We start from the raw sequence: 14316 nt of genomic DNA, 5'->3' as shown, positions 1-14316 counted from the left end.
GATCCAACTTCAAAGAAAGTTCGTCTACATCCTTTGAGGAAATATTTTCCTGAGAATTTAATTCAGCGATGTAATTTTTAAATTTGGTAATACGTCCTTTAATTGACGTTCTAGTAGGGATCGGAGTAGACATTTTAATTGTTGAGATCTGATTTCAATTAAAACAGCGAATGAGAAAATCAAAAATAAATAAAATTGTATAAATACGTAAATTTGGCCTAAGTTCGCAGTCACAGTGGTTGGCTCGGGCGGCAACAGTGCTGTGCGGAATGCAGGAGTCAGCGGAAAGCGCGGCGCAGCTGTGCGGAGTAGTTGTTGTTGCCGGGCAGATGCGGCCGGGCCTTATCTGTAACACGATTGCACAAACACTTGTATTTTTTGCGTTTAGATTTAACTGCGCGTAATAAGTTAAACCGCTGTACACTATTCGTAGTAGGTAACTTAAAATTATAATAAGCGCATGAAATGAAGAAATGCTTTAGGTATAATTTATGATACCTAAGTAGGTATAGCGTAATTTTTAATTAAGATTTATGAAAATAACTAATAAGAAGGTCACTCAAATAAGCGTTTTTATGCTTCTTAAATAGTTTTAAATGCTTAATTTAGCTCAAAAGGCTCTAAAGCAGCGACTAGCAATTAAAGAGAGTACGTGGCTAAAAATGATTGCGTCACTTGTGCAAAAAAATATACAATTAACTTTAAGCACAGTAAAGAGTGAAGAATGGCAAAGCTAATTAATCAAGATGGGGGGAAAATACGACGGAAAAATAGGAAAATGAAGGAATGGTGCACTTCCCTTGCTAAACCTTGGCTGCGGCGTAATTTGACCGGCGGGCTTGAAGTAAGGGGGTCTGCAACTTCCACAAAATGGCGTCGTAAATGTCCGTTGTCTCTATGCAGTCCCACTGGCGTCGTAGATAACTGTAGTCCAAAGGGCGTCGTGGAAGAATACTGCGTAGACACTGGCTCATCCAAATATTTCCACGTTGATGCTGTTGCCTTCTCCAAAGTAAAATTCCGTGACTCGGGCAGAAGCTTTCTTAGCGTGTTTAATCAATCTAGATCACGTCGGGGTCACCATGTACAAGCTTGGAGTCTTGTGTATTAAATAAAAATCCGAGATCTTGATAATGCTTCTAATCAAAGTTCCACAATAGGTACTTAAAGTTAAAATGTATGGAAAATTAAATAATTAAATATAAGTGAAGCGCACATGAGCGTATCTCAGAGCTAAGTGGCTCGCTAGGTGAGTAGAGGGGCGCGGGGCGAGGCATTCGGACTAACAGGTTTGGAGGTCCCCGGTCCCCGCTTCCTCTTCTGTGGTAGACGCCGCAACAATGATCAAGCAAAAAAAAGCTATGAAAATTCCAGGGGGTGGGGACTCGAGTCCATTGCGTTATCAATGTGACGACCGGTCTGGCTCAGTCGGTAGTGACCCGGCCTGATAAAAAAAAAATCATTTATTTCAGACTCAGGGTCCATAGATGGTAAGCTAAGCCGCGGTCCTGGGTTTGAATCCCGGTAAAGGCATTTATTTGTGTGATGAGCACAGATATTTGTTCCTGAGTCATGGACGTTTTCTATGTATATAAATAAGTATTTGTCTATTATGTATATCGTTGTCTGAGTACCCACAATACAAGCCTTCTTGAGCTTACCGTGGGCCTCAGCCAATCTGTGTAAGAATGTCCCTATGATATATTTATTTATTTATTTATTTAATGTTATCATATTGAACTTACATCAAATTCATTTGTTTAATTAATGCCTTACAATTTTTTTTCAGGGGTCATATTTCCTCACACACATGGCTACAACATTCCACGTCTCCCGTCCATCAACACCCAAACTCAATATGAGACCAGTTACTCTGCTAACAACCATGGGCATTACAATGTCAATCCTGGGACCATTGGTACCCATAGTTATGATACCAGACAACCTGGTATCATCGGCAGTCATTTTGATACCAGCCAAGTAGGGACCTTCGGTACCCATACTTTTGATATGAGTCATCTTGGGAGCATTGGCGCCCAAACTTTTGATAACAGACAACCTGGCACCATTGGAACCCAAAATTTTGATACCAGTCAACCTGGACCCGTCGGCACTCATAATTACGAAATAAGTCAGCCAGAAATAACTTACACCTCTAATACTTACGAAAATAGTCAACCAGATATAACTTACAGCACTCATACTTACGAAAAGGGTGCAGAAGATATCGGTAAAATTATGGAGCGATATTACTGGTTGACGCAATGGCAGAAGAATTTAGGATTGATGATGAATGACGGTTCTTTTGCCAGTCAGAGCAGCGAAGATGCTTTTGGAGGTCAAACTGGTAATAGGCAAGAAAATTTTGGTCCAACTGGATACTCTCATGGTGAGGTTTCAAATATTTATGTTAATAATTAATTAATAATGTTTATAATTAGTTTTGATGACCGGTCTGGCCTAGCGCATAGTGACCCTGCCTGCTACGCCGCGGTCCCGGGTTCGAATCCCGGTAAGGGCATTTATTTGTGTGATGAGCACAGATATTTGTTCCTGAGTCATGGATGTTTTCTATGTATGTATTTGTGTATTATATATATATCGTTGTCTTGAGCTTACCATGGTACTCAGTCAATATGTGTCCTATAATATTTATTTATTTTGTAATCTGGCTTTTAGAATGTATATTTTGTTGATTCCACTAACCAAGAGGTGTGACACCATTTTATCCTTTTAATGACAACTTTAATAGTAAAAAATTTACCATACTGCTCAGCTACCATTCAAATAAGTATGGAGTTTACAATTTTCTAATTTTACTTTTAACAACGTTTCAAAAAGTGTTGTTGTTTTGAATTAGTTTTTCTTAGCAGTTAAGATACTCGAAACTCTGCGCATGAGTTAAGATTTTGAACTTTAATAAATAAAAAATAAAAAATCTAGGTCAAATTCTATCAAAACATACAACAAAAACTCTTATAATTTCCAGAAAACCCCTTTACTCAAGTTTCAAATCCAGACGAAGATATTGATAACTCACAACCAACAGAAATCATCTCCAAATCATCAGCTAACGATGATGAAGACACAGAACCTCCATATCCTAAAGACATCAATGATGATGAGGACTCATTTCCTGATGAAAGTAGCGGTGATGAACCACCTAAAGATTTTAATGAACCGCCTATATTAATGGACGTAACTAAGAACAATGATACGAAAACGGTCTTGACTGATGAAAACACTAGAGAAAAGAGTGAAAAAGATATTACTACTGAAGAAAATATTTCTGATGATCCGCCAAAAATTAACGAAGGTAATGACGAAAACAATGATACATATGACATTACTACTGAAGAGAACAAGAACAATGATACGAAAATGGTCTTGACAGATGAAAACACTAGAGAAAAGAGTGACAAAGATATTACTACTGAAGAAAATATTTCTGATGATCCGCCTAAAATTGACGAAGGTAATGACAAGAACAATGATACAAATGACATTACTACTGAAGAGAATAAGAACAATGATACGAAAATGGTCATGACTAATGAAAACACTAGAGAAAAGAGTGAAAAAGATATTACTACTGAAGAAAATCTTTATGCTGATCGGGCTAAAATTGACGAAGGTAATGACGAAAACAATGATACAAATGACACTACTACTGAACAGAACAAGAAAATGGTCATGGCTGATGGAAACTCTAAAGAAAAGAATACTACGACACCACAACCAGCCCTGACGACTGTGACAACAGCTGAACCATGTCCATGCTGGACCATGTCCGGGACCATGTCCCGACCAGTCCCGAAGCTGGGGTTACTGTTCGCCCCGTCTTTGCAATGGCATGTTGGGATATATTCGAAGACCTTTACCCCGTACATGCAAGTGTGTGGTGGATCTTTGGTAAAAGCTGATGTAGTTCTATCAGGTACGTGTCCTTTAGAAGTCAAAAGAAGTGGTAGTATATGGAAACAATTCAATAATACCTACTAACTTTTAAAGGGCTGACAGATTATTAAGAGGATACGGTAGCGAAAATGCTAAAATGGAAAGGAGCCCCCCTTTCAACTTGGGACTTTAGTTAAATATATATACTAGTGTTATAGCGGACCCAGCACGGGAAGCATGGTCGCGCGATAGACGATAAAATAGCAGGCCGTCCCTATCGCACTATTATAGTGCTCCCATGAGCCGTGGCAAATGCCGGGATAACGCAAGGAGGAATAAATGATACTAGTGTTATTAACTAGATTTATCGAAAAAAAATTGTCCATTAAGAACAACTGAGTCAAAAGATATTTCAAAAAAATCTTTATAATCGAGGTTCCGCTCTCGACTCTTTCCTCCTTCAAAACTTTATCAATCGGAATGAAATTTGAGGACCTGAATAACAATGAAATACTCTATGTCGGACCGTTTAGCTTTTTTGGTTAATTGTTACCAATCTTAAGTATCACACCTTTTTTGCGCCTCAATGAAAAAGGCCGTTTTTGGAAATTTTTGATTGGCTCCCTAGAGTCTTTAAAAAGCAGAATATCAAAAAAATCAAAACGGTCCGACACAGATAAAAATAATAACAATCTGTGTTGAAAAAATCATTGCTCTATCTTCAAAAACCAGGGAGGAAATAGTCGAGAGCGTTTGTATGGAGAATCGACCCCTACCGTATCGTCTTAATGTTAATCTAGCTAGCCCAGTAGATACTGCATGGGACCTCAAAACTACCTAGAAACATACAATCACACCTGTTTCCCATAAAGGGGTAGGCAGAGCACATGAAACTGCTAAAGTTAGTTCTAAAACACGTCTAAAGTAGATACAAAGTCTGTACGCCATGGAAGATCAGGTACTGTAGCCGAATGGCACAAACGCGCACGAAACGAAACGCTCGTGGATATCTATCTATCTCTATTGCTCTTGCGTATTGGCGCGACAGAGCCAGACTACCTTTTTTCGTTTTCGTTTCGCGTCGCAGAAATGCCATTCGGCTACGGCACTAGGGGTTTCCTATGATATGACTATAACGTGATACCTTACTTGCCACAAAGATCGCAGGTGAAGCGCGAATTTGTTGGTGGTTCTTGTGACGTCCGAAGTCTTTTCTTTAATTGAATGAAAATGTAAGGTTTGATTCCCATAGAAAATTTCGCGCCTTTTTTAGTGCCAATTATATTCTGTGACCAAGATTTGGTTGACCGTCTAAGATATTAATTTTTGTACGTTTCAGCGGCCCACTGTTTCTGGAACGATGATGTGGGTGCTTTACGTCCGGGTCTGTTCGCGGTGGCAGCCGGCAAGCTCCTGAGACCCTGGGAGAATGAGGGGGAGATCTACACACAGCATTCTGACGTAAGACCTTGAAAAAGACGTAAGAAAAATGTACCCGTCTGGATACGGGATGGGAAGTCACTTCTTGGTCGCGATTGATTGTCTTATTTCCCATATCTTGGGACTATTGGTTCCCTGTCATTTGGGAGGCGTACGGGAGGCCGAAGCCTATATCAAAGAGTCCCTTTAGAATTTAAAACAATTTAATCTAAGTAATTAAATCTCAATCTAGTTAAAATATCTATAAGGTAAGGATACCGTCCCCGAACTTTTGTCCGGGAAATACGTCTGAAGATGATCCCCGCCAGGTGTCAGATACATCATCATCATCATCATCATATCAGCCCTTTATTGCCCACTGCTGAGCATAGGCCTCTCTTCTATTATAGTACGCCACTTCTTCCGGTCCTGGGCTCCAGGATCCAGTTGTGACCTGCAGTATTCAGTAAAGCAACGGCTCGTTGGGTCGACGACATCCGAAAAACTGCGGGTCACAACTGGATGAGATTAGGTGTCAGATTGAGAACTACTAACTCTATAACAATAGTGCCAAATCCCAACGACACCTTGAAAACATTTAGTGTCACCCAAATTCCAATTAAGATCCTTGTTCTTTGGCTTTCATAAAACAATACTTTCAGATAAGAGACATCAAGATACCTCCCCGCTTCCGTGGCAGCAAGACCAGCTTTCAAGACGACATTGCCATCGTTCTCCTCACCAGGTCTTTGGAATACGCCCCTGGAGTCAAGCCAGTTTGCGTCAGCTTCGACCTTGAACTGGATCAAAGGCATCTTACTAGCGGGAACCGGGGGAAGGTAAACAGTTTCTGATACGGCTGATAGAAGTTGGAGTTGGGAGTTCCAACTGCTCTCCTGACCAGGTCTTTGGAGTACGCCCCGGGTCAAGATTATCTTCATCAGTTTCAACCTTAGGTTTAAAGGAATGTTACTTACTTTGTTGGACCGACGACCCAAAGTGAGTCAGTCCAGAGCGACCTCTCGCCAGCCCTCGTTAACGCCGAGTTCACGGAGATCTGCCTCCACTCTATCAGCCCAACGATATTTAGGATGGCCAGCGGGACGGCGTCCAGTTGGACAACCCAGATAGGCTCTCTTGACTGCCCGATCCTCACCCATCCTTATAAGATGGCCAAGCCAGAGGAGACGATGTGCCTTGGTCTCACCTATTATATTCGGTTCGGCTATAAGATGTTCAATTTCGGCATTTTTTCGGATTCTCATACTGCCATCGTTTCTTTTCACGGGTCCTAGAATCTTCCTGAACACCTTAGGAATCTTACCAGCTGGAATCTGGAAAATGTTTACCAAATACTTGCTATACATACTAGTAATACCTGACAAGAAATATACATATGACTATGCGCCATGTTGAAGAATGTCATTAAAACTATTAGCTTCATACTTTATTGAACTGTCACTGCATACATCAGAAAAACAGCGCCCTCTTAACAATGGTCATATTTCGGGTCAGGTTTTACTATAGTAGGCCCCTGGAATGTATAGGTACAGTTCGCTGCAAAATTGCGTGGAGAAATTATGAATGAATTCATCGATAAATTCGCCATGAACTTTTGCAGCTGATAGTACGTATACTTGGAGAGTTCAGACTTCAGATAGACTAAGTTGACATTGCCATCGATATTATGATCTGGGTGCGTAGCCGAATGGCACAAACGCTCTCAAAACGCTCAAAGCCCGTTTTTCGAAAGGTACAAGCCGTGTGCGCGAACTGTCAAATCGTATGGGTTGTCAATTTGTCATGGAAACACACTTGTAATACAAGGCTTGTACTATAGAGCAATTAAAATATATAACAAACTCCCCACTTTCCTAAAAACTGTACAGTCTGACTCAAAGTTCATAAACAACCTAAAAACAATGCTGAAAGATAAATGCTACTACACAATAACTGAATTTATGGAGGATGATACTATGTCTATATGATATGACTTGTACGACCTAATTAATATGTTAACTTTTGTAGTATGTACACCTAAAATGTAGGTATTATTATGTAATATCCTTTCGTTTATATAATTGGTTATGCCACAAATTTGCTATACCCTTTCAGGGTCCATGTACCTATTGTAAAATGTATATGATGCAAATAAAGAACTATTGAACTATTGAACTATTGAGAAACGGGCCACTGGTGTTTGGAGTATGCTTCAGGTGTTCAGCTTCCATTAGGTCGAGGAAATAAACCAAATTGTCTATCTATCTAGATCGCCGGCTGGGGCCTGACGGAACCCAACGGCCCGCCGTCACAGCGCCTTAACTACTTGGAACTGCCTTATGTGGACATCGAGGAGTGCCTCCGAACTGCTGTCGACAGCTTCCTCAAGTATATCACTAGTGACAAGATCTGTGCAGGGGATCAAAAGACAGGTAACCTTCTTTTTGAAACTCAGGGTACGTAGCAGAATGACACAAACGCTCACAAAACGAAACGCAGGTAGATATCTATCTCTATCGCTCTTGCGTATTGGCGAGACAGAGCCAGACTACCTTTCGCGGTGTTTCGTTTTCGTTTCGCGTCGCAAAAATGCCATTCGGTTACGGCACTAGGAGTCTCTTGTGGGAGAGGGGACTCGATCTCCGCTCCGGGTCATTCCTGGTGCAAAGGTTCGATCGCGGTCCAACGCGGAAATGCAGCTAGTGTCTTGGGAACCTTTGCACCTGGAATGACTCGTGGGGGGTTCTTCGATTGAGTGTTAGCGTGGTTTGGTGGCTAATAAACGTCTTTTCTTTCTTTCTTTCTTTCTGTGTTTTTTGTTGTACTGTATTGATTTGTGCACTTGTTTTTTAAGAGTTTTAAGCAATGGATTTTCTTTAATGTTAACACAGATTAAATATAAGAAGACACATTAAAATGCGACCGCCTAAGAACGCGCATACACTACACCACACATAGATGGCGCCCCAAATATGCCTTGTTGCCATCGATTATTTGTGTGTGTTAAGTGTCATTTTCGAGCCATAAATCTATGACAAAAGTGACACTTAACGCCATCTACAAGTATAATCGAAAACTACAAGACATTTGTGGTGCCATCTATGTGTGGTGTAGTGTATGCGCGTTCTTAGGCGGTCGCATTTTAATGTATGAGATGGTGTGATCTTCTTATATTTGATCTATGATGTTAAAGAAACTGAAAAGGAATACATTTTTTTTGTATGAATAGGAAGACGATCACAATTCACACCTGATGGTAAGTGATGATTTTTCAGGTCGTGCCCTTTGCCGTGGCGACAGCGGAGGTGGTCTCGTCTTTAACACTTCAACCATACCCTACCTTCACGGTAAGTGAAATTCTTACTTTTCTTACACAGGTTGACTGAGTCCCACGGTAAGCTCAAGGCTTGTGGTGTGGCTGGGTACTAAGACAACGATATATATAGAAATACTTATGTGGGTCGGGCGGACTCAAAATAAACACCAATCTTGGAATATGTTATTTTATTTCGCAAAACACAATAAATTCTCACTTTACCATAGCACGTCACAAATCGGTCTCTCCGTTACAATTTTAAAATGCCCTGTGTCGTTTTGCTATCCCTTTCACACACACTGACATTCACCATCATTCTCTCTCTTTCGCTCACCGTTCATTCTTCAGTTCAGTCTATCGCTCAGTCATTCACTCAATACGTTCCTATCCTCGCATCCTACACTTATATACATAGAAAACATCCATGACGCAGGAACAAATATCTGTGCTCATCACACAAATAAATGCCCTTATCGGGATTCGAACCCGGGACCGCGGCGCAGCAGGCAGGTCAGGCTAGGCCAGATCGGTCGTCACAACGCCTAAAAATGAACCTTATCGTTGTCTGAATATCTATATCACAAAAGCCTTCTTCAGCTTACCGTGGGACATCTTCTTAGTAGTTTGTGCGTGGGACTTAGTCACAGTATAATAAAGAGTACTATCGTCTATCGTACAGTATGGCCACTCCCGCTCCCCGCTGAAAGTGCCGCCCACCCCCTCTCGGTTACCTCACAGTTACCGCCTGTCAAAAACACGAACAGTCGACCTGTCATATTTCACTCATACAAGCATGGTACGCGTTCACCTACACGAGCTTAGACTGTGTGCTAGGAACGCGCCTCTTTCATATATTTGATGGCCAGTGTCCGAGGTGTGACTTAGTCAATCTGTGTAATAATTTCCTATGATATTTTTTTTACCACACCAACTGGTAAAGGCTTACTTTAAACTATTCGAAAACAGATAGCAAAATTTCATACAAATTTTAACTTGATGTCTTGAGCTGGCTGGTATAATTTACGTGTACTTTTCTCTGGTGTAAATGATGATTTTGAATAATAAATATTGAATAGATTGATAGATTTGATTTAGTTTGATGTTTTATAGTCAGTATTTTGTTCGTGTTGGTGTGGTGAAAAATTTTGTGTTTCACTCGGTGGCAAAGTTTGTTTAACCTTTGTGCCTTGAAACCCTCGCGACTCGCTACGCTCGCGGTTCAATATTGGAATCTTTCGCTTGCTCGGGTATCAATATTGGCACGTGTGGTTAAACAACAACTTTGCCCCCTTGTAAAACCCAAACCCAACCCAACAGAATACCTGATTAAAGTTGTTTGTATATTTTTACTTTTATAAGATTAGTGCTTGGATACCTTGGGTAGGACATACTTGCATGTATAAATTACATTTTTTTTTATCATTGTATAAAATACAAAATAAGTGGTTCAACATAAACTGTGGAGGGTAGAATAATTTTCTGCCAACAAACTGCTGTGCAGTTTGGCAGACAAGTACAAAACTTTATTGTAAGTTTTCTTTTCTTATAACGAAAAAAAAAAAAAAACTAATGAATGCTGTTGCAGGTATAGCGTCGACGGCGCCGCGTGACAACAATAAATGTAATGCGTACGCTGTTGGCAGCTTTACGCATGTGCAAGCGCACAGACGCTTCCTGGTTAGCCACGTGCCGAATATAGAGGAGGGGTGTGAAGAGCTGTATGTTGATAAGACTGCAGTTCAGGTAATAGTTTATACCATAGAGGAATAAAGGAAGAGTTAACTCTATACATCAGTAAATGTAAGTTATTTGTATAGGCATAGTTAAGTGACATCTAGTGACAATCACGCGTCAACCGTAAATTATCAGTACTGCTACTTGTCAATAGATGTCGCGACGAACAAAGAGTCTAATGCTTTTTTCAATTCCTTCTGCTTGCAATATAAATTGTAAACTGTTCTAACAGTAAATTTTTAGCAGACGACACACTGCTGACAGCTAGTATCGAGTAGTGGTATTGATAATTCAAGCTATTTGACGCGTGATTGTCGCTAGGTGTCACTTAACTATGCCTTTACAAATAACTCGCATTTACTGATGGTTTTTTTTTTTATTATTAATCATAATAATTAACACAGCATTACAGATAAACCAAAGCACTGTAAAAATACATATATGATCCCTATATATACATAACGGGAAAAAGTTAACATACAATAAACACTAATAAGGCACAGAAGAAGGACGAACATCCATCATCTCGCTAAACCTCAGACATTCATCACGTACAACCATTCATCTACTAGCAAACACATCACATTCAGGCGCTGATGCGAGGAGTAAATTCAAGCTGTGTAATGCTCGAACAAAAGGAGAGTTCCTTCTCGACACTGTTCGGGAACTTGGCACTGACAGAAGACAGCGGTTTCGAGGCCGAAACTCAAATTTAGACGGTATCGGGACAAGCAGCCGTACTACTTGTGGTGTCAACTCGACACAGTCAGAGTCACCGCGTAGGATGGTACAAATTGCAGTGAGAAGTGCCGAACTGCGTCTTACCTCGAGTGAGTTATATCCCAGCATTCCTAACAAAAATTTGGTGGGATAGAGAAATGGGTAATACCCGTACAATTTCCTGTATAGGAAGCGCAAGAAAACTTTCTGCACTTTTTCAAGTTGCAAGACATATGTTGTCTCGTAGGGACTCCAAACGACAGGAGTATGGAGTTACAACTCTTCCCTTACTTTATTTCTCTATATGTAGTCAACAAATGATATATTATGCCATGTTGGCAGCTTTACGCGTGTGAAAGCGCACAGACGGTTCCTGGTTAGCCACGTGCCGAATATAGAGGAGGGGTGTGAAGAGCTGTATGTTGATAAGACTGAAGCTGTTCGGTCAACGAAATTTTAGCACTAAAAAAGTCGCGGAATTAAAATTTTCTATGGAAATTAAACATTCGCCAACATTCGATTCCGCCAACGTCAAGGTTTAGGAAGGCACGCGTTTGATGAAGAAAAGTGGCCGGTGAACCCGGTTATTAAAATTTTCCGCCTTTTTTTGTGACAAGATTTGCTTGCTATAGACCGCTATATGTAGTCAACCAATTAAATGCGACGTTGCCAGATTTACATGTCCAGGCTTGCGATTCCTGGCAGGCAGTTATGGTCGCGCGATAAATGATAAAACATCTGGCCGTCCCTATCGCACTTAATAATAGTGCGATAGGGACGGCCTGATATTTTTTCGTCTATCGCGCGACCATGCTACCCGTGCTGGTTAACCACGTGCCAAATATAGAGGAGAGGTGTGAAGAGAAGTAAAGTATACGTACTTCAATAAGACTGAAAACGTGCATCGTGCAGCAAAACTAGTCTTTATTACAAATAACTAGCTTTTGCCCGCGGCTTCGCTTGCGTTAAATTCGAAACGTGGGGATGTTCCATACAAACTTCCACCCCCCATTTTAGGGATTTGGAGCGTTAGAAAGAGACAAAAAGTAGCCTACGTCACTCTCCATCCCTTCAACTATCTCCACTTATAAAATCACGTCAATTCGTCGCTCCGTTTTGCCGTGAAATACGGACAAACAAACAGACACAGACTTTCCCATTTATAATATTAGTATGGATGTATTTGTCCCAGTCCCTTATTTCCAATGCTGCTAACATTTTAAATCGTGTATTACAGGATGTGACAATCAGACCAGAAGACGCCTTTCTAACGCCAAATCCATCACTGGCTCCAGAAGAAGATAGAATATCTACAAACTTGGGGCTTGAAAGTGCAGTTTCAAATGCTTCAGAACCACAAGACTTGACAATACCTAATTATAATGATTATGAAAATGACAAAAATGAAGCTGAAGATCCAATATCTTCGACAGTGCCTCGTAAAAATGACAAAAATGATGAAGATAAAGTTGCAGATCCAATATCTTTGACAGTACCTAGTAAAAATGACAAAAATGATGAAGATAAAGTTGCAGATCCATTATCTTTGACAGTACCTAGTAAAAATGACAAAAATGATGAAGATAAAGTTGCAGATCCATTATCTTTGACATTAGGTAGTCAAAATAACAAAAACGAAGAAGTTGATCCTGTAGAACCAATAACTTTGACAGAAAATAGTGAAAATGACAAAAACGATGAAGTTGATTCTACAGAACAGATGATAGTAACTAGTCAAAATGACAAAGATGGAGAATCAAACACAGAAGAAAATATAACAAATCCGCCAACTACTCAAGAATCTCAAGATGACAATAATGAATCGATTACTGAAGATTCCGAAGAACCAATATCCCGACCGATTGTAAATGACAAAGAAGTATCCAATACTGAAGTAGGAATTGCAGATCCGCCAGCAAATGTAGCTAAAATACCAATATGGAGTATGAATGAATCGAAGGAAAAGGAAGTGATGATGAATATAGAGAAAGGTGAAAGAGGGGTAGCTAGGATAGCGGTAGATAATACTACTAGTACTTTTGTGTGTAACTGCTATTGTAATAAGTGAAATGAAACATAAATTAAATGAAGTGATACTTCAGACGATAGTTTCAATAACATTACATAAAGATACAATAGTTATTTGTTACACAAGGGGGCAAAGTTGTATTTTAACGCCGAGTGTGGAATTGAAAAACGAGCAAGTGAAAGGATTCTATAGTTGAACCACGAGCGAAGCGAGTGGTTCGAGAATAGAATCCTGAACTTGCGAGTTTTTTAACACATGATAAGTAAAATACATTTGCACCCGAGTGTAACACAAAACTTTTCCTCTCACTATAGCGAGGAAACTACAACGCAAAATATGCGTTTATCACTGCTGCCAGTAGTTCCACAGGTGGTAAATCATCTTTATTACTAGATTCACCTAATTTTATCAATTTTAAAGCAGTTAATTTGACTTTATTCAAGGTCAAATTACTTTACCCACTAGTGGATAAATGCGTTTTTACCCGCTGGTATTAGAGGACAAAACACGTGTTTCCGAGCTAGTGAGGGGAAAACGAAATTAAGTCAAGGGGCAGCCGAGAGGAAGTGGTAGGTTCTATTTGCAAATAACAAAAAACAAATTTAACGGAACAACCATTATATTAAGTACAAATGTGTCTTTCCATCAAAAGGTCCTTATTCTTCAAAGTCAAGGTCATATTCATTTAAAACAGAAATTCTGACAATACGTCCCTATCGCTAAAGCGTAAGGACCCTTTAGACATTGAACTTCACAAATAACCTTATTTACTAATCACATCGATGGATCAATAGTATGTTTTTGTTTATATTGGAACATTTGGAACTATTGGAAGTAAAATAGTACATTACAAGTGCGAAAAAGAGGAAGTTGGAAACGAGTGGCGATAAATTAAAACACAACCGAAGGGAGTGTTTTAAATCGACACGAGTTACGAATTTCCTTTTCGCACGTGTATCGTACGACGTTTTTCAGTACAGATGGCCCTCCGAAGTTTCAACCTGATATATAATGAACCACTTCTCGCACTAGTGCGTAAAAAAACACCATCTGTGCTGAAAAAGCAGATTTGTGCGTTTTCACATTATCCGATCCGATATCGGATGTAGGACCGATAGGTAGGATATCTTTTTTCCTTCCATCCTTCCTACATCCGATATCGGATCGAATAATGTGAAAACGCTGCCTTTTAGGCCATCTA

At 40.0% G+C, this 14316-nt stretch overlaps 1 protein-coding gene across 1 annotated transcript; it reads left to right on the top strand.

Moving 5' to 3' along the window:
- Positions 1-1794: 1794 nt before the first annotated feature.
- Positions 1795-13187, top strand: LOC125239976. The gene is made up of 8 exons (XM_048147770.1): positions 1795-2389; positions 2990-3937; positions 5237-5358; positions 5979-6155; positions 7586-7748; positions 8592-8663; positions 10218-10375; positions 12324-13187. The coding sequence occupies exons 1-8, from the start codon at positions 2011-2013 to the stop codon at positions 13152-13154; spliced, it is 2850 nt and encodes a 949-aa protein (XP_048003727.1). The 5' UTR covers positions 1795-2010; the 3' UTR covers positions 13155-13187.
- Positions 13188-14316: the final 1129 nt, after the last annotated feature.

Source organism: Leguminivora glycinivorella, chromosome 26 (genome assembly GCF_023078275.1).
Source record: "Leguminivora glycinivorella isolate SPB_JAAS2020 chromosome 26, LegGlyc_1.1, whole genome shotgun sequence".
In the NCBI taxonomy this organism is placed as follows: domain Eukaryota; kingdom Metazoa; phylum Arthropoda; class Insecta; order Lepidoptera; family Tortricidae; genus Leguminivora; species Leguminivora glycinivorella.
This window is presented reverse-complemented; position numbering and strand designations above follow the sequence as displayed.